The sequence below is a fragment of the Lichenostomus cassidix genome, chromosome 7 (assembly GCF_008360975.1).
Source record: "Lichenostomus cassidix isolate B80296 chromosome 7, HeHo_3.0, whole genome shotgun sequence".
NCBI lineage: Eukaryota > Metazoa > Chordata > Aves > Passeriformes > Meliphagidae > Lichenostomus > Lichenostomus cassidix.
Window position 1 is genome coordinate 12,491,413 of NC_139488.1, and position 25,486 is coordinate 12,516,898.

General features: G+C 49.7%; 1 protein-coding gene across 6 annotated transcripts in view; it reads right to left on the reverse strand.

Moving 5' to 3' along the window:
• Positions 1-20,678, reverse strand: part of NRP2 (neuropilin 2) — an 88,129-nt gene extending 67,451 nt beyond the window's left edge. For 3 of the 6 annotated variants that reach the window (XM_085066243.1, XM_085066241.1, XM_085066244.1), the window contains exons 1-2: positions 20,255-20,677; positions 8,320-8,497 (exon numbers count right to left, since the gene is read on the reverse strand). In XM_085066243.1, coding sequence (XP_084922369.1) covers positions 8,320-8,497; positions 20,255-20,327 — 251 coding nt within the window. In that variant the 5' untranslated portion in view covers positions 20,328-20,677. Of the gene's footprint in view, positions 1-8,319; positions 8,498-20,254 lie in introns of all 6 variants that reach the window. The other 3 variants (XM_085066242.1, XM_085066240.1, XM_085066245.1) reach the window with 2 other exon arrangements.
• Between the last annotated feature and the right edge of the window lie 4,808 nt (positions 20,679-25,486).

The window sequence follows — 25,486 nt, forward strand, 5'->3', positions numbered from 1 at the left end:
TACCCTGCCACTGCTTTGTTCAGAAAGATTGTCTTTCAAGCAACCCTTTGTGTCACCCTCCCGTTCAGCCGTGGCAGTGTGTCTGCTTTGTCCTGCCAGCTCAGCCATGGAGTGTTTACAAGCCTCCCTCACCCTTCCAGGCTGTGGTTCAGCTCCATTGACACTGAAGGCAACAGACTCCTCTCTCGGCGTGTGATGAATCAATTACTTCCTCTGACACTCTATTACTGTAGCCCTTACATCTCCAGATTGCAGATGAAAAGACAGGCTGAGAAGGGGGACAGGGAAGGGGAGAGGTCTCCTGAGGTCTCCTTCAATTGAGTTGTTGGACATCTGAAGAAATCCCCATCTGCCATATTTAAAGACAGAGAGATGTTTTGCTCCCGAACAGCAGAAAAATCAGAGGGTTTTCACAAAAGAAAACCTAACAAATCAAATGGGTCAAAAAACTTCAACAAGATGCAGTGAACATAGATCAATGGTGAGTCAGTCCCCTCTGCTGATAGAGATCCCAGACCTGGTTCCCGCCCATGATTAACAGCCAAACATCAGTATTACCAAAGAGACAGCCATTACACCTTCCTTTTCACTGTAAAATAACAATGTAAATGAAACCTCATACCAACACTCACAAAAGAGGAAGGAAACTGAGCACATGCCTCAAACTCTCGTGCTGCCGGTGGAGGCGGGGGTCACTTCTCCTTGCTCAACATCCATCAGCAACCCCAGCTTTGAGGTTTCCCTGAAGGTTTCTAATACAGTGAGCACTTCCTATGCGAACACCCTGCATGCAGCAGGCCTTGGCAGGCACGGGGCTGAACACAGGGGCTCTCCCACCACCAGCGGGTGAGCGCTGCCTGTCTCAGGAAAGCAGAACTCCACCTCAAAAAATTCCTCACAGAGACCACAGTGTCTTCTGTAGTGCTGCTCAGGAAAGGGGAATTCCACCTCAAAAAAAAAAAAAAAAAAAAAAGGGGCTTGCCTTTCCTGACACTGACCACAGTGACTTATGTACCGCTGCAAGAAGGCGGGGGCAGTCACGTAACACGAGCAGCCACCCTGCCAGTTTCCATGCCATTTGTAACAGGACGAAGTCTTTAGCGGAGGATTTCTGCTGTCAGACCCCACTGCTTCAGGCTTTGCTTCTAGGAATTCATTAAACAATAATATCTCCATGTCTGACCCAGTGTTACTTTAAAACCACACCATACTACTGTACTGTTATTGCTCACCAAGGCTGTATGTAGATCTCAAGAATTCCTTGGGATTAGGAGTGGGGTGAGAAACCAACAGAAAAACCCTAGGTTATTCACTCTTTCTACTGATCTAATGATCTACTCACTAAGCCAGCATAAGGAAGGCTTTCTATGTGTTTGAACTGATATATCAAAGACAGTTGCTTAAAACATCCTAGCTGTGATTAGTGGACCATGACTGCTATTAACTTATAAGGAATTCCAGGATCACCAGACTGTGGTTTGCAACATATTATTACATTGCCATTCAATGGTGGTGTGCAGTGGCTTGATTTAAAGAAAACTGAGAACTAAAGAAAACTGCCTCAGAGTAAAACATAACCTCTCTCAATTCCTTCAAATATGTTCTATGCTGAGTTCTGGGCAAAAGCAACCACAAATTTCTTCTGGTTTTCAGTCTGCTCTTTGCAGTCTGTTCTTTTTATTTTGCATTCATATTTAATTGCAGAATTCACACCCAGCTGAGAATGAACTGGTTGTCGTCTGCAGTGCTCTGACCTGCTCCTGTGTGAAGCTGCTGCTCAGCAGCCTTTGGAGGGGAGTGTGCACTCTTGCTATCTAGACTGGGTTTTATGCCTGCAGATGCCCAGATTTTATCCTCTTTACAAGGCAGGGAATTTTAGGTGATTCACCAAGGCAGGAACAGTAAATCAATAGCAGGGAGGGGGAAGAACCCAAATCTCAGAATTGCCAGAACTTCTATTTGCTGGGGAGCCTGCCACTCCCCTGTTACAGCCAGACAATACGGATTATATCCATTAAAAAGGCTGCATGTAGCTAAGTCAAACAGTTGCTCATTAAAAGGCTAAACTAGTGCCTATGCAAATCAAGGTAAAACCTCCTGTTGCATTTACTGGGGTCTGTATCTAGTCCTTAACAGAACATGGATAATTTTTTTAATACCATTCTGCGACTCTTCTTACATTCACTAAACCTTCTAACTTCTGCATCCTGACAGCAAACACATGATGCTGAAGAGCACTGTGAAGTCCACTGTACAACACAAAAAAAGTGACCAAGACTCATAGCCCCACAGAAATTAATTTAGGCTCCTGAGACCCGTTTGGGATGACCCTTTGTGAAGGGTGTTACCTGGTGTCACACAGTGGGCTGGAGCACTGTTGCAAAGATAGCCAAGGACCTCAGTCTCTGCTGAAAGCATGAGCACCTCAACCCTGTGGTTTATCAGGCATTCCAGTGGGATTGCTTTACACCTATCCTATGGCATCTGTGCTGAGCAAGGTCTGCAAAGATGCAAAGGACTTAGAGCTGGAGTGTGGCTTACAGTGCTTGCTCAAAAAAAGCACGTTTCTGACAGTTTTAGCTGATTTCTGAGCCCACTTAGTGAGGAGTCAGCACAGCCAGCCCTGTGTTTTCTCCCTCTCCAGTCACTGCGGGATCCTGTTGCTTCCCTCGCTGGACAGAGAGGCTGACAAAGAAGTGAGTACAGCACCACCACTACCAGCTCCTCCTCAACAGCAGGAAGGAGGGGGAGAGGTCTCTATCTCCAATGCTATTGTTCCCAGTGTCACCAGCTGGCCCTCAATTTGTCATCATGCCAACAGGAAACAAGGTGCAAAATGAGATCTGACTCGTATGCACCGGATGTTAGTGAGCTGGTGGGACATAGCAGACCCCATGAGAGTGCATTTGGGGCCACCACCTTCTGTGGGGCCTGGACCGGGCTTGTCACTCCAGGGAAAGGCTCTGGGGCATAGAGAAGCACAGCCACAGAGCAAGCAGAGATGGGAAGCAGAGAACAGGGAGGCGAACAACCTTGAGCTGTTAACTCCAGTGCCTGGTCTAACACTGTCACAGCCAGCCCATTCACTGATGTTCCATTTCGGAAAATGATCCGGGCTTGATGGGAATTATGACCCATACAGAGGATGCTGGATGGAGCTAAAAAACAGTAAAAGCTCATTTGAAGACGAGTTGAGCTGCAGTGTCATGTTACCCAGACTGAATTATTTCCTGTACGTTTGAAACGTTGCTTCTGGCTACCCATGCCACAAATGTATGAGCAAGCAAATGCCTTCCTTAACATCTCATCTTTGACTTCCCCTCACTGCAAAGTTAAAGCTCTACTCCCCCAGTGCTTCAGGAGATGCAGTCACTTCCCCTTGCATCCTAGAGAACGGCCCCTCCAAGTCCTGGCATTCTCTAGTGCTCCAAATGTATTTCTCTTTTCTAAGCATTTGCCAATCACAAGATGAACTGCATTGTTTCTAAAATGTTTACCAATAAGCTAATTATGCATACTTTTCAAAGCATTTACTAATTAGCTGTCCATGATTGCTGCCTTGTCTACTCTTAACCTTCACTGATGGAAGGATGGCTTCTTGCAATATTATGCTCTTGTTTGAAGGAGATGGCAAGAGAGGCAGGCTGAATGCTGCAGCCGCCAGCTGCCTGGCTGGCTGTGGCTAATGGGTCTGGATGCAGCTCTCTCTGCCACCTCAGCTCAAAGGAATTTGAGCCAGTGTCTCTGTGGCTCTCTAGGAAGAATGCAGAGCTGTTTTGTTCCAGTGCCCAGCTTTTTGGATACTCAGGAGATGGCCATGCTGCCATAAGAGGCCTTCACTGGCTGCCCAAGCTGCATGTACTGTGGCAAGGGAACACCAGGATGTTTCTGCCAGTGTCCCCTGGCCAGCCGTGCTCTGTGAGATGGGCACTAGGAGCATTGTGACTCCCCTTGCCAAGTCTTGGTTCACTCTGCCCTTCAAGCTGGGAGCAGGCGTGTCTCCTGCCATGCCTGCCCTGGATCCAGCACACATCAGGATGCTGCGCTTGGTTCAACTCTCCTGGCACCATTACAGCACTTACAAGGCAACAGTGACAACTGTATAAATTTCCGCATGACACCGACCCCACTTCCTGTTTCTGCAAACCTTCTGGGCTTGACAGCGGGACCCGAAGTCAGGAGGAAGAGCCTGACTGCATCTCCGTTTCCAATTTGCCATCTCCAGCCTGTTTCGGGAGTCCCTGGCCCCTGTTTCCAGCAGCGTTTGCCAGCATTTGGCGTGTGCCACCAGAGGGGGCTGCTAGCCACGGCAGCGGTCCCCCAAGTTCTTCCCAGGCAGGGATCCCACCGACGGCAACCCAGTTGCAGCATGTGTTGGAAATGGCTGCAGAAAAATCCACTGGGCACGGTCTGACTATCAGTCAGGCTTTTTTTAAAGCAACATCGTTCCTCTGGAGCAGATGTTATGACTCAGCTGGAAGGTCTTCTGCTTGCAGAGGAAGCACGAGCGTGTCCACTGCAGCCTGGAGGGAGTGTGCCTCTGCTGCCTGCCCACTGCCCAGCCTAATCCTCTGGTAGGGTCAGCTGAGGGTGGCTGGGGGCTACTGAGGCAGTAGGGAGCTTTTAGAGGTCAAAACGAAGACGAGCAGCTGGAGGGTGGCACAAATGGAAAAGGTGGTTGGTCATAAATGGAATGATTCACTCATAGCTGAGGTTTCAGACTTGGATTTTCTAAGCAAGCAGAGCAGACAGAACAGCAAACTGGCCACTAAGAAGGAGTGGACAGCTCAGCTACATGACTGCACAAGCTGGGAGATAGCCATCCCTGTTGCACACATATTGCCAATGGCTCAGGTCACCTCTAGGATCCCAAATAAACCCTGCCATGAAAAAGACTGCCCAGCAACCACTACGCCATATGGAAGTGGAAATATTTCACCACAGCAGCAGCCTGCTCTTTTCCACTGGATGCCACTTCCCTGTTCAGTGAACAGATACCAATGATGTGGGGTGCAGTACCTGAGCTACAGCTGCAATCACAGCACAGAGGGGAAGAAATAGTCAGGCGCTAGGATGATCATTTCCAAATAGTTTAGCAGATCTTTTATCAGAGCATCAAACTTCCCTTTTGGCTCTGTCATTACTGCTGTGGCTCCACAGCTGCAGGACAGCATGAACAATGGCCCGGGGCCCATACTCTCTGTCACAGCATGCCCATCCTCCCTGCCACAGGGATCCCTGCTGGTGCACAACAGCTCAGCAGCAGGAGGAGGCCAATTTTCTTAACCTTAAAAAAAAAGAAAAGGTGAGTGGCATGGCTACTGCTTAGGCTGTATGCTCCCAAAGAAAGACACTTCCTCTGAGTACAGACACAGCAGAGAGAGAGAGAGATGTTCTGGGGCTTCAATTACACCAAATTACTCCTTTCATTATGGCGGTGGTACAGTGCAGTTACTTCTTAGTGCAGCTGGATACAGCTGAAAATAAAAGCCTAGATGTGCCTCCAGAAAACAATAGCAACGAGCAGCACAGAGCAGCCACCCCTGGCTGCCACCTTGGGCATCCATCTGTGGCTGATGCTTCCACCCTCCAGGCTGCAGAAGCTGCTGTCTGCAGCCAGCTCTTGCTCTGGCATCTGGGCAGCACCAGGTTTGTAAGCCCCTTCCGGCCAGCTGCTGGCCTAGGGGAAATCACTGACCTTCCTGCAGAAGTCTCCAGGGTGCCAGGCACTGTACAAAACACGGGAGGAAATGCCTCCTGTCCCAAAGGGAAATCTAAAGCAGATACAAGGAAGGCCAGAAGGGATACAGTAAAACTAAAAAGACTTTTGGAGATATTTTTGTAGACTTTCAAATGGGTTTTAGGAATGTAAATGTTATGCTTTATGAGGGAGAAACTTTAGCCTAATAAGGTAAAATGAAATGTTGAAAGAAGAAGCAACAGAGGAAGGGGTTATGGTGTTTACCTCTGGCAGCTGGAAGCACAGACTGGCTGCCCCGTTGCTCCGATAGCTGCCAGGTAGCAACACCAGAGCAGAGCACCTTTTCTGCCCAGAGATCAAGTGCCTCAGTGGAGTCCATCTGCCTGTCACCTTGATGTGAATGTGCTCTATATTAATGATGAGATGTCAAGAGGAGGGCTCTGCCCTGAGACTGTCTTTGATGCTGAACTCCTGTTCCTGTTAAGGTTCACACCTGCAGCTGCAATGGGGTCTTTTCTTCTTCATAAAAAACCTCTGACATTCAGATGAGATTTATTGCTAGATGGTCACCTATTATTAATGTAATGTAAGTATTAATGCTCAAGCATTACACAATGTTCATATTTGCCTCCTTCTGGATGGTCACTTAAAAAAATTTCACTTCTATCCATCTCTTTCAGGCCATGTTTATTTTGCACTGTTTTGACTGTTCAGTTATGTTTCCTATCAAGCACTGTCCATGAAGCTCTTTCAAACCCACTCCTATTCAGTGCTGGCTCAAGAGAGCAGGCACCCTAAGTCAGCTTGGCTCTCAGCTCACAGCTGTGGCCAGCAGAAGCTCAGGTGCACAGTGGATAAATCCTGTTTCTCTTTAATAAAGGCTCCCTTGTGCACATACACACAGAAAGGGAAATAGTGAGACCACACAGCAGCCACTCAGAAGATTGCCACAGTAAAGCAGAAAGCAGCAAAGGGATAACCAACACCCCCAGTGCTCAGGCAGTCCTACTGCACACACCACCTGCAGCTTGGGACCAGACAATGTTCTCTCACAAGCAGCAAAACATGGCAAAAGTTGCACAAGATGCTCAGAGCTGAAACTGACTTCTTCCTGCTGGTGGAGGAAAAGCCTGGTGCTCGTGGGGATTTCCAGCTCTCTGACCAGCCTGGTTTTGCTTGCCTGAGACCTTGAAGAGGCAGAAGCTGGAGTCCCTCCTGCCCAGTTTAATCCCTGCCCTGCACACAACACTGTCCTGGACAATACATATGGCATACTCTTCAGACTGCAAATATGGGCCTATACAGTTTTTATTACTGTGAATTTGGGGCAACTGCATTAGCTGGCAGGAGGCTGTGCAGTTCAGCCCCTGCAAGTAATAATAAAATCTGATAGAAAGTATCATTCTCCCATCTGCTGCAAGGCCCTGTTGTGTTCATCTGTGCCCACATGAAGCCTTTCTCTACCTTCTCCCTTCTTTATACACAGGCCTGATCCTGCGGAGCGCTAAACACCTTGCACACACAGTGACTTCATGGAGAGTTCATGGTGTTCAAAGCCTTATTAGCCCAGGCTCTATCTGTGGGGGGTGACGAGATCCTCAATGACATCAATCAGCACACCTTCATTAGAGTTAAAGGAGCTATGCTGATTTATGGTAGCTGAGGATCCAGCTCTGCACTTCATAACCTTCGGTACATCATCAAACCCATGATGAATTCTTTGTTCTCCACAGGACTGATTCTGCAGCCCCATAAATGCTTCCCCTGTTCCTTTGTCCTTTTTTGCAAACAGAGTTTCCCTCTCCATATGCAAGCCCCTTTTAATCAACAGGATCAGTGTATCTAGCGGGACTGCTATGTCATGCCTGCTTCAGGAGACCCCAAGCTCCTTCACACTCAGGGATCCCTGTAGCTGGCTGTAGTTTCCAGATTAATCTCACAGGTTTACATGTCTGCTGGGACCACGTTATTAACTCAGCCTTTTACAGTGCCCTTTGATGCCATTAATTATTCTTTACTAATTATTAATTGTTTTTCTCAGACGTCTAGTTTCTGAATCCTTTCTTATAAGAAAAAGGAAAAAAAAGCAAACAAAACCACCCCCCCAGTTTGCCAAACATAGCAGAAAAAGCTTATGGGAAGTCAGATCCAGCCCAAACAGCTCAGACCACCACGCCTCCAGCCTCAGATGGCCCAAATCTGTGTCTCCAGCCACAGGGCTCTCTGCCATACCTCTGCCTAGTTACACACCAGGAAATTGCTCTGCTCTCCCAGCACAGTTTAAAAGAACAGTGAAGCCACTTTGACACAGAAAAACAAGCAGCTTTTTAACCAAAGTAAAGCTCAGATTGAAAGCCAGTTGGGTTTTGCTTTCAGGTGGTATCAGGCCAAATTAAAAACTACCAGTTTGTTGCAGACTAGGCTCATCCTGTGTGCCCAAAGCAGCATCTTACAACCTCACAGGCAACTCTTGCTCCTGAAAGGCAAGGAGATGCAGCAGTATGGGGGCTCAGGATGATGCTTGATTTCAAGTGCAAGGAAACATGAGACCCATGCCACCAGGCAAAACCAGGAAGAGGAGGTAACTATGTACTAGAGAGGAAGAGGAAGGCTCTTACTTGCAGTCATGTTTTTCGATTTCAAAGTGAGGGTTGAAGTTGAGGATGATCTTCTGGTTGGATTCAGGGGCGTAGATGACCCATTCACAGTTCTGGTGGGAGGGGTAGTCATTGGGGTACCCTGGGGAGGTGATGTACCCAGCGTCCTTGGAGTTCAGGCGACCCCCGCATGGCTGAGCTGCAGAGACACAGAAGGGAACAAAGCATTGAAACAGGTTCTGGGCATCAGGTGTGCACAGCAAGTCTCCCTGGGCCACTGATAGGGGTGGTCTGATAAAGACCATTCTCCAGGCCACTGACATCCCTTTGGTACTCTGATACTTGATATTAATCTCTGGGCAAGGAGAATTATTCTGCAGAACAAATACACTCCTTTCCCCTCCACCTCCTGCCACACTTACATACCACATTTCACACAGACCAGAAAAGAGAAATGAATGCTCTTGCCAAGGCAATTACAGAGCCATAAAGTAAGAGACAGATTGATATCAGATCATCTGGAGCTGCCTCATTTTATCCCTTCTTTTGCCTCCTTTGCAAGCTGCTTTGCGTCAGTCTCCCACAGCTGCCTCGGGAGACACCAGAATCTGGACACTACAAATTTAATCCAGCTGCAGAAGGGCAGAAAGTTTGCTGTTTCCAGGGAAGGAAACTGAGGCACATCAGGGATGATGGTGAGCCCAGGCCCACCTGCACTGTGTGGCAGAGCTAAGGACAGCACCCATCCCTCCCGGCCCCAGAGTGCAGCCCCATGAAAGCCCCTCTCTGCTTGGTGTGCTTTCCCTCCCCAGCCCGCCTGCCCCAACAAATCTGTCTCAGCAGACTTGCAAGCTAACCCAGCCACTGGAGCTGCAGACACAGATAATAAGCAGTGGTGGTTTTGTGGGACAAGCCCACAAATGGCTGGCAATGGCTGCATGGTAAGCAGAGGAAGCTCTCTCAGCTTTGGGCTAGAACAGGCCCTAGAGGGTGATTTCATAATCAAAAAAACATTTAATCTCATGAATGCTGCAAATCAAATTTATTATTGCATTACTTGCTGGGAGGAAAATCTGCATCATGGGGTCACTTGATAATGCACTACAAATCCCAAAGCCCTGTTCTCCATGGGGCCCCCATTGTGTGTGCCCTGCTGCCCCTACTCCCCTGCCACCCCCTTGTACCAGCACCCAGGCTCACAGGCTGCAACAGCTTCCCCCAGGAGACAGCGTTGCCTCTTCATACCCAGAAAACACACAAAACCCACAAAAATGGGCAAAACCCAACAAAACCCTAAGCCACTCCAAAGGGCAGGCTGGCAAGCATACAGTGTGATCCTGGTCCTGCATTGTGGAAAGTCCTTTCCCTCCCTGACAATGAGCAGTGGGGTACAATGTGGGATGCAAACCCTCGTGGGCTGTCCCCACTGTCAGGTTATCCCCACAGCTCCCGCACAGCCCCAGAGGACCCTGGAGGTGCAGGAGGGTGTGAGTGAGTTTTCCCAGGGCCCACATGTGCATGCCCTGAGATGGGGCCTGCAGCACATCCCACACCCCCAGGGGAGCCAAGGCACAGAGGAGCATCACCCTTGATACAGGAGAGCAACCACACATCCCAGGAGCTCTGTGAGCCTAGGGTTTTCACAGTGCTCCCCACTGCCTTGGTCCTGAGGATGTTCCTGTCCCTGCACAGCAGCACTCACTGCAAAGCCCCAGGACCACCCAGGAGAAGCAAAGCAGTGCAGATTGTGTGGCCTCAGCCCCATGATGTGGATCTGGCTCTGTTCCTCTGCCATGGGATCTGCCAGGTCCCAGGGGTGTCCCCTGCCAGGCTGTCACAAATCCACCCGCTCTCAGTAGAGACATCCCAGCCTGCATTCAAACTGCCCTCTTTCCAGAGCCAAGGCGAGCAGCAGGAGTCAGACAGGACCCCTCAGCAGTAATGCTTCCTGGAAAAAAGCACTTTGAATAAACAACCTGCTGTCTGCATGCTGCCTGCAGAAAATGCACGTGTCCTGTGAGAAAACAAGGCCAACAGGAGGGCCCTTCATGGGGCAGCAAGGCTTCCTTTGCCATGAAAAAACACGCCGTTTCCCCCATGTTTTTCATGCCCTCTAACACATTCATTCTTCAAAATAACTTTCTTCTCACACACCCAAAGGCAGATCTGCAGCCTTCCCTTAAAATAATCCTGTAAGTATCCTGAAAAATACGAGGAGAAAAATCAACACTGCCACGAAGAGCTGAGAATACCAAAAAACATCTGGTTTTGTTCCGCAGGAGAGCTTGCTCAACACACAAACATTTACAAACCTACATTCTTGCACAAATATCTTCTCTCAGGAAGGCATATTTGCCCACACATGTATTTATGTGGGTTTGGAGAGAGGGAGAGAAAGAGTCATTCACGTGGAAAGAAGAAATTCACCGACTTGTTGACATCAATGTACAAATAGACGTGTAATTCACACTTCACTCATGTACGCACTTTCACACCTTCTCATAAAAATTCACACCTCGTTTGCACACATGTCCACCCCCTCCAGCAAAGAAAAATATTCAAGCTGCAGATTATTTTTCTTGGAAAGGGCGAAGTCTCGAAACAATGAAAATACAGTCAATCCTTCCACACCTCGTCATCCCCTCCCTGTCTCTCCAGCTTTCACACACATGCTACCCGCTAGGCTGATACCACCAACATCACCCACCACTCAGAAGCTGCTAGCCCCTTACTCATGCTGGATGCCGTGAGCACCCTGTGAGCCCTTGCAATGCAACCAGTTGGAGGGGAACTGGCATGTGAACAGAGGTGTCAGCCTCCAGCTTGCTCCAGCTCTTCCCCAACAAACGAACTCAGGAGCAGAAATACAGTTCTACCCTGACCCTGAAATTTGTCCCTTGCCCTGGAAGGCCATCGCAGCTCAGTGAGACTGAGCTAAGGAAAACCCTAGGCTTGATCCCAGTTTCAGGTCAGCTTGGTGCCCAAATTTAACTATTGATGCCAGTGAGGACAGCCTGAACAAGAGGGGCTGGAGCCCAGCTCTCTTCAGCTGAGGTCTCTCCAGCAAAACAGGACAAGCAGGTGAAACCCCTGAGTAAACAAAAGAGCCAGCCACATCCTTCAGGTGTTCACATACAACCAGGAAAACATCACCATCTTCCTGCAGCAGTGAAGTTCTCCCACCTGCAGGAAAGCTTATCTGTGTCTCTCAGAGGAACATATTTTGTCCTCTCATTCACTCCTCTACAAGAAGGTCCAGAGAAATGAAGGGGGCTAAGTCAGTACAGCACTGCCTTGCCCACATGGTGGGCAACAGCATACCAGGGGACTCGAGGCTTCTCAGTGTTATCTGAAGATACAAAATGACTTTAATATCTCTGTGTTTGTTCTGTTGGGCTTTTTCTCTTTTGACTCACTGGTATGTAGCAGGTGAACACCTGCAACAAGGACAAAAAAAATGTATCACCATGTCCACTGATGGGCAAAGGGTTTGACTCAGCAGTCATGCCAACCACTGTATTTCTGTATGAAATATGGCCTGTTTTGGACACAGTAGAGGCTCAAGCTTCTATGTAAATGGATTCTTACAAACTGATGCATTGCATGCATACAAAAGAAAAAAAAAAGCAAAGGTGAGTGGCATGGCTACTGCTCAGGCTGTGTGCTTTGGAAGCAAGAAGTGTACCATAGCTAATGGGCTTTGGCAGCTTCTGCCAGCCCTGAATTCACTTAATAAAATTAAAATTAAATTCTAAAGTACAAGCCAAGTCTGCCAGGTGCGTGGGACATCCCGTTGCTCAGTAAGCAAAATACAGGCGTTGAAAGCAAACTGCTGGGGCCCCTGCCAGTCCACATGGTAGAAGGGCCAGTGGAGTGCTGTGCCAACAACAAGGCCACAGGAGAGAAGCAGGGCTCCTCAGAGGAGGCTATGGAGGTCAATAGTCCTTGGCAGGTTGGAGCAGCCTATGGTCAGGTTGGGAAATATGCAGATCTCCCTTTACACTAAGGCTCACCATATTATACATTATCCCTGCAACCCTCTCCATGCAGGGCCACCCCAAAGGGAGAACTACAGCAGAGGATGACAACCAAGCCACAGGGATGAGAAAAGAAGATGTGGAGAAGCTCACGAGGAGTGAACTCCTGCAAATGCTGTATTGTACAGTGTGCAACTCTGAAGTTTCCTGTGGAGATGGGAATCAGCAGCTGAGCTCCTCACCCTTTACAAGGGACAGACACCTCTTTCTCTGCCGTGACCTGCTGGAGACACCCAGGCTGATGAAATCTCCTCCTGCCTCCCCCAGGCCACAACAAGCAAGCATCACTCAGGAGACCCAAAAATAACAGCCAGGCCCCAGGAACCTTCACCCACACTTGGGGTTTTTCAGTTCTGCAGCTCATCAGGCGCATGCTGAAACCTTAGGCCGGGAGCAGGGCATTCTCCTACTTGAATTTCCTGCCCATTAAACCCCTCTGGATTTCCCTCACCCCAGGAGAGCAGGGCTCACTGTTATTGTTGGACCTTCCACACAGAAACTAAAGCCAACTCTGCCTGTAACAAAAATAATCATCACCAGAAGAGGCCCATTTCACAACAAACATACATACTACAGCCTCTCAGAGTTTGTAGTGTCCAGCACAAAACTACCACGTGTTTTGATCTGCTGGGCTCAGTTTACTTTTGGAATATAACTCAGGGCTGTGCACTAACTTTAAGGTGTTCTGGATGCCTTAGAAGCAGCAACAGCATTGCTGTCTGTGCTGCTTGAAAAGAGCAACTTTTGAGGACAGCAAAGGAACAAGGGAGAGAGATGTGGGAGTTCCACAGCAGGCGGATGCATCGCCTACCCTTATCACTTCTCCTCCTGGCATGAGGCCCTCCAGCCCAACTACACACTCTCATTCAACCACTGCAGAAGATTTCCATGTCCCAGAATTCAGCACTGGGCAGAGATTTGTCCTGCCAATCCTCTGGCATACATGGTGCTGGCATACATGACCCACTTCTCTCAGAGCTGCTGAACTTGGCTGGAGCCCTTGTGCAGGAAACCCATGCTGCAGTTCTCTTAGTGACACAGCTCTTCAAAGGTCAGAGTTTTTCAAGGTCCATGCATGTCCAAGCACTTTGCCAAACCCTGATATAGAGGAGACAAACAGACCTCTCCTGCCAAGGATTCATTACCATTAACGCTCATCCTGCCTCATTCCCCAAGCTCTGACCCTAGCTGGGCACAGCTAATGTGGCAGGGGCTCTCACCCCAAACCACACGGCACAACTTTCACAAGAGGCAGGAACACAAGTATGAACTCTCGGATTTAAATCATGCAGTTTAGCCACTAGCCAAGGAGAGAGACATAGTGCAGAGGAAGCTAATAAGATTAGATATTTTATCCCCAGGAGCATAGATCATTTTAGCAGAAGTGTGTTTGCTTTGGATTGTGAGATAAAGCTTCAAAGGCTTCCTGAACAAATTAATGGACAAACACACCCAAACAACACAAGACTCTTACATGCACATTTCATTCCGGAGCACTACCCACACACACATCTTGAGATTTCACACAACTAGGGCAAGTCCCCATAACATTTGATTGAGGACCTTTGCCAGTTTAACTAAAATTTCATTTATAAGTAGAGACATGGCAAAGTAGAATTTAAAGACTGCTTTTGTGATTTGAACTAGGATTTTGTTCAATTCAAAGTGTCTCAAGCCTGTCATGAGACAAGCTCATAAAACACTGTCTGGGCTTAAGCAAGAAAGGAACGCGCCAATCCATCAGTTGAGGAATGCAGCCATTTGACTGCTTCCTAAGGCAACTGGGAAGGGATGCAATATATTCGTTTTATAGCACTGGACAGCAGTGAAAGGGGAACACCGGAAAGCTCAGCAAATGGAACATTTTAGCTGTGAGCCTTTGCAAAAAGAGATCATTTCAAATTATTTTTAAATAAGAAGGGAATGTTGGAGGGAGGAAGAGAGAGGAGGAGATTTGGAGACGTTGGATATCCTGCACTTTTTTCCCCCATGTTAATCCACAAAAGAATTAAGTAGAAACCTGAAATAGAGACCTTCTCAAGCTTCACCATGGAAAATGAGAGGGCCAAATCCTGCATGCAAATCCATGTAATTAGCTTTAAAATCACTGGAGTTCAGCTGATTTCCACCCCTGGGGTTCTGGATAACTGCTTTCCAGGGGCTGACATCGCTTTGTACTGCTTCAGCCAGTGACAACCTTGACCTTTATATGTCCATCCTGTCCAACCTCTCTCTTATATCTTTGATGAGATTTTATATCCTGTTTGTCTGCCTTCACCAACTTTATTATTTGTCACCTTATATCAGAAGCAAATGCAATTCCAATAGGGCAACCAAGTTAATAGTGTTAGTCTTTCTATATATACGTGTGCATACAATTCTCCCAGCTTGCCTGCGAATGTAATCAGTGGGTCTGGAATTACAACTTCTGGCTGCTCCAGTAATCATCCTGGAGAGCATGCAAGTGTGTACACATGCAAGGGAGGCGGATAATGCATTTTGAACTTGCAGAAATCATGCCTGCCTCTCCTGCCTCTGTGTTAGGCTCCGCAGGGCTTGAAGTCTCATGGAAACACACTGCCATCTCCCAGGAATAGGTGGCAGCTTTAAGAGACTCTCAAGCTGCAGGTCAGGCAGTTTCTAAGTAAAACTCTGCAGTACTGCAGGCAGGGAAACAGATCTGGGGAAGCTTGAAGCTTTAAGCATGGCAGCCTGCCACCCTACCTATAGGCTACATGAGGAAAAAATATGACAATGAAAATTTGCTGAGCCACCCCCACAAATGTTGTCAATAACAGACTGGTTCAAGGGCCACGGAGACAAGAGACACTTCTAGTAGTACACATGGAAAAAAGATTCCCTTAGGATTCCTCTCTAAAGATCTTCAAGCTTGATGAAAGGTGTTCAGTGCCTCTGAAATATTAATTAGTATTATTATTTTAAAAATTCCAAGAAGAAAAAAAAGCTTATCTCATCTCTCATCTCCCCGCACACCCTCCCAGCCTCCTCACACCTTTTGAACTCATCTGTCAGGGTCCATTCTGAAACTGAATCCTGCTTTTCCCCATCAGGCAATGGCAGTTTACTCCTGCCTCTTCCCACAGCATCTGGCAGAGCCTCTCAATCTCACAACACCCCTGGCTTGGCCCTCCCTCCCAGGGGCCCTGTTGGAGCCTCAGAGCAGAATGTGTGTTGGCTGCCGACATCCCCACGGATGGGACAGGAGGGAAGCAGCACCTCCTGAGCTACTCGAGAGAGCCCCACCGCGGGTCCCCCCATGCACACTGCCGAGCAGCAGAGGCTTCAGCCTTTGGCAGCTTGCTCAAATCCAGCTGCTGCTGAGCCTCACCACTAGACCAAAGTTACTGCACATTCTGGTGAGCGTTTTAAACACATTGTTACCTGCTGAGCCCACAGTCAGCAGTCAAACAGAAAGAGAGGAATGCAGCAGCGAGCTTGTGGGTGTGCGTGAGGAAGAAAGTTGTCGAGGGGCTCTGGGTGTGTGAGGGACAGTACAGGGAAGGGACAGATGGATACAGAAGTGTGTGTGTGTGCCTGTGGCAGGCAGCAAGGCAGTCCCCCCTGACTGGAGAGGCTCTGTGCATAAGAGGAAAGGTGGAGATCTGTGTGCCTCTGAAGAGAGGGGAGGAACCAGGGAGATTTTATGTGCGTGTGTGTCTACATGCATGAGGGGCTGGGGTTTTTCTCCCTCCTCTTTCCACACGCATCCTTTCAAAAGAGCAGTTCAAAAGGGCCTTTCAATGAAATGTAAGCAGAGTGAAAGGACAGCATCCTTCTGGCTTCACCATCTTCCTAGAAGGGCCATAGAAAAAGGCAAGTGTTCAAGCCTGACACAGACAGCACTTCACAGCTAGGGGTGACCCACCAGAACAGCTGGGCAGATGTCTTGCCTTTGTCTCAAATGCACAGGGAGAAATGAGGGCAAGTTTCAAAGACCTGGAGCCCAGCACTTCATCTCTGGAGCCCATTTTCTTTGACTCATCAAGTATGAAGAGAAGGGAAGAAGTAGTCAGACAAGGTCCCTACAGCCATCCACCCCTGCAAGTAATACTTTGGGCTATTCTTCATGCCAACTTGCTGCTTGTACCCCCTTTCCCAACCTGCTTGGGAAGAGGTGGCCTCACCAAGGCTGTAAGTGGAGTCCCAGCCTCCCAGCATTACTCTAGCTGTCCTCCCTGATTCATGGGCACCGCCTGCACACAGAAGGGGTTACAGATCCAAGTTGTGATTTCGAGTGTTTGGCCCTGTGCCTGCTGACCTCGTGCTGACAAACCTCTCCTCCGTGTCTGTGTTTGTGTCTTTTCACTGCACAGGCATCAAGCCTGGCCCAGGATCTGGCCTTCTGAGATTGCGCTTTGGCTGAGGCAGGGAGCAGGCTGACCCTTTGATTCTGAGCGTGATTAAACCCATGCTACTGTAGCGCTAAGCTGTGTGCAACACTGTTAGCAACAGCCCTGATTTATGTTGTTGCTAGTATTGCGGTTTCCACCAGGGTGTAGACAGGGATTTCGAAAATAGCCCAGCTACCTCTTTGTCTGTGTCTGTATTATAATTAGAAATGTGTCAAAGGGCTGTTACAGAGTGAGGATGGAGCTGGAAACGTTCACACCCCGCTTGTGCCCCCACCCCCGTGCTGAAACCATCAGCCCCAGTTTGGGTGTGTGCAGGCTCATCAGCTCTCCACACTTCCCGGATTAGACAACTGTATTCCCGAGACCCCATGGGGGTACGGTGGTGGTGACTTCACCACACAATGGAAAACAAGTTTAGCAGCTTCCAGGTTGCTCTCAGGCTGCTGCAATCTGCCCCCACCACCGTAGCTAAATGACAACTTTTTTTCTATTTCGATTTCAGATAGGATCACGGGTCTCAGATGTAGACAATTTATTTTCCTAGCACAGCTGGTCTGTCAGAGGTCATATAATTTGGCAGCAATCCCAGTGCTTAAAAATTAATTTTTCCTTATTAATACAACTGGGTGTCCCACAGGATAGGATCCCAGCCTTATCTGAACCTGACAGCTTCCTAAACCCCATGAAGGATGCTTTCTCCTCTCAAGCTATCTGCAGTACAAGGCCACCATATCCTGGTGCCTGGCGGCACTGGAGGTTTCTACTAGGAAACCAACTCAGCCCCCTGCCCAGACCAGCTGCTGGGACGGGAAGTGCTGCCTTCTCCAGCCCAGCAAAGTGGAGTGCTTTCTCTTTTTAACCTTCCAGAGCCACGCACAAGGTACCAAACACAGAGTAGATGCTGAGAAGGAGGAAGGCGGGGGGGGGGGGGCAGAAGGAGGAAGGCAGGGAGATGGAAAGTGCTTCCCTAGAGTCCTCTGGGACCAATATGTATGCCTGTCACTCCAGTCACCACACACCATGGTTTTCTGTAGCAGTAAAATTAGGAAAACAAAATGCAGCATCCTAACCTGGGTCAGAGCCCCCCACCGAGCTTGTATGAGAGGTTTTCAGTGATGCTCCTGACAACTATCTGATTCCTAGTCTAAAAAAGCTTTTGTTTCCATGAAGAGCTGAGTTAACAGCACACGGGCATAAGGCACTACACTCAGTGCTTGCGTGGGTGTGTGTGTGCATGTTTGTATGTGTGGCCGTGCGCTTACTTGGCAGCAATTTGTTTTGGTCCCACTCCCCACCTTGCTACATCTCCTAAGTCATTACTAAAAATACTAGCTTTTAAGTAAACTATTTGGAAGGCTTTAGAGTGAGCTTTGCTCAGAGCTGCATAAACATCATCTGAATGGCTCAGTACTTGGGTCACTCAAATCTGTTACTTTCTTACTTCATTGCTTTTTACGGGAAAATGAAAAACACAGCCATCCAACCTTCAGATTTATCTTCACAGGTCTCCCACCCACTCTCCTCCATGGTTATCTCAGGGTTTGCTTGGCTACATACAAATTGGCAGCTGCACTGTTTATCTCTTACTGTAGAAATATTGCATGAGGTTTTTTTCCATGTGGATTATCATATTATTGTCTATTAAAAACGTCTCCCCTCTCTACTAACCTCCCTTAGGGAACCTAAAGAGGGACTTTCATAATGGGGGAAGGCTTTCAGATACACCAGACTGAAACATAAATCCATCTACCTCTGGCATGTTTTCCTTACTAGGCTGGCTAATTTACTGGAGCTGAGTGTAGCCTGATCGAGGTTTGCATCCCATTACCCCGTACCTTTGCTCGCTGTGCTAGCAATAAAGTCATTTGACCGGGTTTGCAGCCACACATCATCATCTCGGCAAACCACCGCTGGTGTCGACCACAGGGAGACAACTTCCTTGCTGGCTCCAACACCATGTGATGCTCTGCTTAGCCGGGAAAACCCCGCATTCAAATAAACACTGCTTACAGCGACTGAATGGCCTGAGAGACACGGTTTGCTCACAAACCTCTTCCTAGTTAACAGTGCTGATGCCGAACTCACTTCAGGAGAGAAGGAGGTGCACACATGGAGACAGGCACACACTCGGGCTCAGCAGCCACAGGGATCACAATCAGGCTGGCCAGTGCACCCCCAGGAGCCAGCCTCACGTTACAGCCCGATCTGCCACAGCACAAAACCTACTCCGGGAGATCAGAGACCGCTTCTGCAACAGGGATCATCTGGAAAGACTGTTGCACTCAGCAAGGGCCTCCCAGGACACTGTCCTTTCTCTTCATCCCATCAACTGCCTATTCGTTTTCCTACTGGAACAAAAGATGGGCTTTTTTTTCTCCTTTTCGTTTATAACCGTAAGGAAGGAGATGATGCCAACCAGCAACTGAATGTATATCGGGAATGTCTGTGCTTCGGTCTGCAAAAGAGAGGGATTTTCTCAAGCACCAGATACTGTCTCACTTCCCCTTTTCAAGGGGAAGCTGGGTGGTCACACAGCTCCGGGGCAGAAGGCGGAGAGGCAGGAGAAGGCAGAATGCACTCTGCCATCATCTAACAGTGCTCGGGTCAGACCGCAGCTCAGGGCCCTGAGCCATGTCCCGAGGCCCCGACTAACGGGAAGGCAAACCCACAGCTCAGCAGCTGCCGGCTTGGCGCTGCCGTCCTGCCAGGCAGCTCCTGAGGGCAGAAGGAGCCACGAGAGAGCAGTGGACGGCATATCCTCTTCCTCCAGGGACCATTCCAGATCGGGACCCTGTTGCCCCCATTAGCGAGACTCAAAGCCAGTGGCCGGGGAGCACAGGGCCCAGCCTGAGCCTGCCCCACGCCTGTCCCCATGCCGAAGCCACGCAAAGACGGCTTACATCCCAGCACCTCCTCACAATCCAGCCTAGCTCTTCAGCGAAGAGCAGAGAAACACATTCGCGTCCCATTACCTGCCATGAACCCGCCTTGTCCCGGGACAGCCCGGCGTTTGCAAAGTAAGTGCAGGTCCCCTACGTACCGCGGGCAGCCTCTCCTGAGGGTGCCGCCGCCGCTAAGCTTCGCCCGCTCCCAGCCCTTCACGGCTGCCTGCTCCCTGCCAGATGATTTTAATTTCTCACCTAAAGTTTCCCGAGGTAGCAACCGGCACGGGGCCGCGGGCATTCGGATGCGAGTGTCCGGCATGTGGCTGATCTCTACCGCTTCCCCTCCCTTCCACGCGGCTCCCCAAAAACCCAGCACGCAACTTTCCGATGCGGCTCGGTCCTCTCGCCCCCTCACGCCGGGCGTTGGGAGCCGCGCGGTTGGAACCGCTGCGCTCCTTGCCGGGGTTGCGCCATCCCCGCCCCGCCACACGCATGAGCCCCTCCGAAACCCGTGCTGCGAAAGCTGCGTGGCGCGGCCGATACCTCATATATTCCCTAAATTTATTCCCACGCTAAGCATGTCTGCGTGAGACCGGGACCGCACCCGGGAACCCGAAAGTTGGGCGGACGGGGACATCCCTCGTCCCTAAGGACGCCTTACCTGTCTCCGCCGTGCCTCCGGAGCCGGGCAAGCACAGCCCTAGAAATCCCCACGCGAGAAGAAACGTATCCATCCTCCGGAACAAATTATAAAAATAAAAAACCAAAAACCCACAGCACGAGACCCGAGGCTGCGGGGCCGGGCTTCGCCTCCCTACCCCGGGCGCGCCGCGCCCCGCGTGGGCGCCCCACTCGCGACCAGCTCCGGCGGGGCTCGGCGAGGGGCGGCGGCGTTCCCCGCGCCGGGACTGCGGGGCGGGCGGTGCCGGCGGAGCGCCTCTCCCCTAGGGCGACCCGCGGGGCCGGCGCCTCGGCATCCCCCGGGGCGCGGCGGCGGTGGTGCGGGCTAGGGGCGCCGTCTGCGCCTCCTCTCCCTCCCCGCCGGCGCCTCGCAGCCTTTTCAGGCAGGGCGGCATGTGGCTGTCAGCACCGAGCGCCGGCACCGCCCCCCGCGCCCCCCCGCCCGCCCGCGCACCGCACCGCCCCCCGCGCCCCGCCCGCCCGCCCCGCCCGCGGGCAGCGCGCCGGCCGAGCGGCGTGGGGACAGGGGCAGCGCGGGGCGCCCAGTGGCCCCGCCGAGCCGGGCGCGTCCCGGCAGCGCTGCCGTGCCGCCGGTGCCGAGCGACCCCCGCCCCGGGCGCTGACGGACCCGCAGCGCGGGCAGGAACCAAACCCGGTGGAAATAACGGCAAAAGAGTCGGCTGCGCGAAGGGAGACACCCAGAAATTGTCGGATGGGGGAGCATCAGGACAAGGATTGTCCCTGCTCGTGGGCTTCTGCCGCTGCCGGCCGAGACCCAGAAGCGCCGAGCCTCAGCCAGAGCCGCCTGCCAGAGCGAGGAGCGGGAAGCACACGCTGCCTCGCTCCTGGCACCCACGTTGCGGTGCAAAGGCTGCTGCAAGGGACAGATGCAAAACCCCTCCGGGACTGCACCACAGTTGGCTTCCACGCTCCAAACCCGTTTTCCCCGACATGCTCTTTAAAAATACAAACCGAGAGCAGCGTTCACATAGTCAGCCGAGCAGTGCGCGGAAAGTTTATTTGCATTTGCCCTGGGAGGGTGAGGAGTCTCTGCCTGAGCTGTAACTGCTGGGACCGTGCATTTACTTATTGCTTATATTCACAGACCACAACAGGCTTAAAAGCTGCTACCTGGCAAATTGGGGCTAACTCACACCTCCCTCCTTTCTGAGAGGTGAAATTTCAAAGCAAGTGAAATGAGCCCTAAACCTCTGCACCAAAAAGCCATTTAAAAACAAATTCTTTATGTTGTTGACTCCCTAGCTTTTTGATTCCAACTTCCAAATAAACAGTAGACAAAACTATTAAAGCTATGTTATCTCATTTATTTAAAGTTGGTAATTAGTGAAGAGATACTGGCATGTGGCAGAAGTGAGATACATCATTGTGTGGGTGAGAGGGAAAGTAAGAACGTTTCACTGGTATTCATTTAGGGTGATGAGACTAATTATTTTGTACTCTGCTGTCTATCAGTTACGAGTAGCATTACCAGCTCACGTCAATGAAATCACGATGCCAACCTGTTTAAGCACTTTCACACAACACAAATGCTTAGAGTTCCTCTGAGGCCAGTGGAGGTTCATTGACAGCAACAGATTTGGCCTGACAGATAGATCTGATATTTCAGCCGTTACCCTGAGGGCTGTAGCATCCCTCTTCCTTCTGTGTGTTTTGATACCTGATTTTGCATCTTCTGTGGCTCAAATGTGCTCCAAAACCCGCTGAAGTCAATGCAAAGCCAGTGGCAACAGAATCTACTGCCTTGTTTATTGTATTTTGATGTGGAATTATGCAACTATTATTTACTACTTGCTTATAGTTAGACTACTATCGAGCTAGCAAAGTGTGATTTTTTGCGTGTATAAATAGCCCTTGCAAAACATAACACAGATATCAGAGTGTAATATAAACCCACAGCATGAATCATTCCTCTCTTAAGACACGCATGGAAAAGGAAGAGGTTACCAAGCCCTAATCAGAGATGGCCCCATCTCACGTACCATATGGCACAGGGGCAATTTTTCTTCCATTATGTTCCGTTTTCCCTGGTTAAGGTCAATAGAAGAGTGCAAACACAACCTTGAACTGATAACAGCTCTGATCTGTTACTGAATGAAGAAAAGATAACCCTAGGAAAGAGAATGGTGATGGGAAATGAAGTTACCTGCTGTTCCACAGAGGTTTCTCTCAGGTGCTTTTCAGTTGCTTTCCACAAATCCAGCCCTGTGTTTGGTGTCAGATCTCACGTCTCCTCTCCTCAGCACGCCACTATCAGGAAAGGAAAGGCACAACTAAAGAATCAGGCAGTGCTGCTGCAGTTTCTACCACTGCAGGTGCTCAGGACAGGATGATAATAGAGCTGGTGACATCCCTTACTCCAGCTCAGGTACAGAAGTGTCAAAAATACTTCTTTAGGGAGCATATAAGATTCTAACCCTCTCTTGGGTTTGATGGTACTGAGCACAAGGTGATGCGATGTACCATGAGCTTACCTCTGCCTGTTTCCAGGGGCAGCTGCTGCTGCTGCTGTGGCTGTGGCTGCTGCTGCTGTGGGCATTGCTCCATGCCCCCAGGGAGGCTGGACCTCATCAGCTGTCCATGCCGGGAAGTCTTGCTTCTGCCAAAGGGCTGAGGGCTCTCCTCAGTCGTCCTGCGGGTATTTAAAACCCACAAGTAAGAACTCGCCAAACCCATTGGGAAATGCAGCATTTTTCCGTGTCTGTATGTCAGAAACATCCCCAAAACCTCACTGAAAATGAGACAATATGTAATTTAATGGTACTGTAATATTTAACGTACCATCTGCATTAAATTTGGTTGAAGGAATTTTGCAGCCCAAGCATTAGTCAGAGCTGTGATGCAGTGAAATTTCCCCTATCTCTCCTCCCCTCCGGCAGAAAGCCTCCTCAAACACTGCTTAGTTCCCTGCTGGTGACCCGAGGGCCTGTGTACCTAGAGTTTTCCCTGGCACTCTGCAGCTATGCTCTTCTCTTCCTGCTAATTGCAGCTCCTCTTAAACATTGATCACAAAGCCTCATTTATTTTCAATCACAGCTTCCTCTATCTAAATGAGTCCTTCTCTCCCCATGAACTGACCATCAGGAGGTGTCTGTAAAGAAGGAATTCCCCAAGTTTTCTTTAGAGCCTTTCTCAATCCTGATTTAAAAGAAAATAAAATTAAAACCAAGGCATTATGTATCCCTGTAACCTTCTACAGGCTCCAGAGTAGTTGGACAAACAGGGTGTCTCCCCCAGTTTTATGTCAAAACACACTACTTCCAATGCAGGTCTTGACAGCCTTCCAGAGAAAACAGCACGGCAGGACTGAAACAGGGTTAGGAATGAGAGTGGGGAAAAATGATACCCGGCCTAGATAAAACCATAAGTATTGTCAGTCAGCAGGAGGGCAGGGACTCAAACATTTTTGGCAGGGTATCCAAGGAGCGGGAGCACAGGGCATGGGGGCAAACAGTGTGGGTTGTCTCCCAGTTCCTCACAGAAATGCAGACTTCTGGTTGCACTTTTCCTCCTCCAGACAGTGCTTTGAAATCCCCAGCTAAAAAGCTCTAAGTGCATCATATAAAATGTTTTTATTAGTCTATCAGGTGCATGATTACGAGATCTCATTTTATAGCCACAAATAGCCAATAATTACCTTAGCATCCCATTAGCCCTAGTCTTCAACCAGACTACTTGCTGGGGAATTTTTCCATACTCAAAAAGCAGGCTACTACCCCAACTTGGACAAAGCAGTTTGGCACATTGCATTCAAATCCATAAACTTTCAGTCTAGAGGTGGCTTAATTAGCAAGCTACCCTGTTAATTTTTCATGGGCAGTACCACATCTGCTAATCTGCTAAGCAGTGCCTGCAGAGCAAGCCCAGAGGCTGCCCCTTCAGCTCTGTGGGTGCTGCAGCAGGCAAGTGCTTGCCCACCCTATGACTGCCCACCCTTTTACTGCCCACATACCCTATTACTGATCACCTCCTTCTAACAAAGTTGGTCCCCCCCAATTTTTCAAGCTGCCACCCTATCTTCAGAGCGGCAGGGAGCTGCTTTCTCCCCCTGCCTCGCCTGCACACAGATATTTGATACAGGAGGAGCCCTGCTGGCGTGCAGAGGCTGCTCCAGTGCTCTGCCTGCCCAGCTGTGGTGTGGCCTGAAGCTCAGGCAGCCACACGGGTCCTGGGCCAGCACTGCCCTGCTGCAGTGCCAGCAGCTAGAGGCTGGCTGGAGGGAGAGGATGGGAACAGCACTGACTGCTGCAGGGGAAATGAGGGGAGTGCTGAGGCAGCCTGGAAAGGAGAAATGAAAAGAAGGAGGGAAAAATGCAGAGGTAAAAGAAGTGTGGAGGAGGGAGGTGGTGAAAAAAACAAAGATACAGATCAAGGGGATGGGGGAAAAAATTAATAAATGGCAGAAAACAGAGAAGAATACAGAGGAAGCAAACTGATGGAATTAAAATCCATCATGGGATTAGCAGAGAGAGGGAAAGCAACTCCTGCAGGCTCAGGAGGTGCTGAGCTGTGGGAGGGGTGCAGAGGTGCTGCTGGGGCCTGCTCCAAGCAGCAGACTGTGGGACAGAACAGTGGTGCTGACACTGGGGAGGAAAGACCCTGCATCTTCAGAGTTAATAAAAAAAGCTTTCAGACCTCAGCAAGCTGACTAAATTAGGCGGAATATAAAGGTGCTGTATTATTTCTCAATACAGCAGTGGTATGAAAGGAGGCAATGGGTTTCTTTTGAAGCAGCTGCTGTGTAATCCAGGGCTTTCAGGTGTACTTCAACCAAATGCTCTCCTGGTTTCAGCAGGTTAACTTCATTAAAGGCTCCATCTACCACTTTAATGTTCACTGAAATTCCACTGGGTGGGTATATTAGGCAGAAATAAGCCCCACAAGATGATTGCATGCTGTTGTTTGGCACAGTGAATGGACCTGGAGGGGAAATGGAGGAGGGGAGGGGGACACACAGTGAGCCAGGCTGGAAGGACAGGTCCTGAATTGCTGTAGTATGCCAACAGGTCTGTCCCTTTGCTAAGGGCATCAGAAACCAGGCAGCAAAACCCCAAAACTACAGGGAGGCATCCCTCCTGACCCCATCTCCACAAATAACCTGCTTGGTTCCTCTCTACTTTGGCATGCTCCTTGTCCACACACCAACTGGTCCCTCAGCTTGTGAGGAAGGTGGTGATTTCTCACAGGTTCTCCT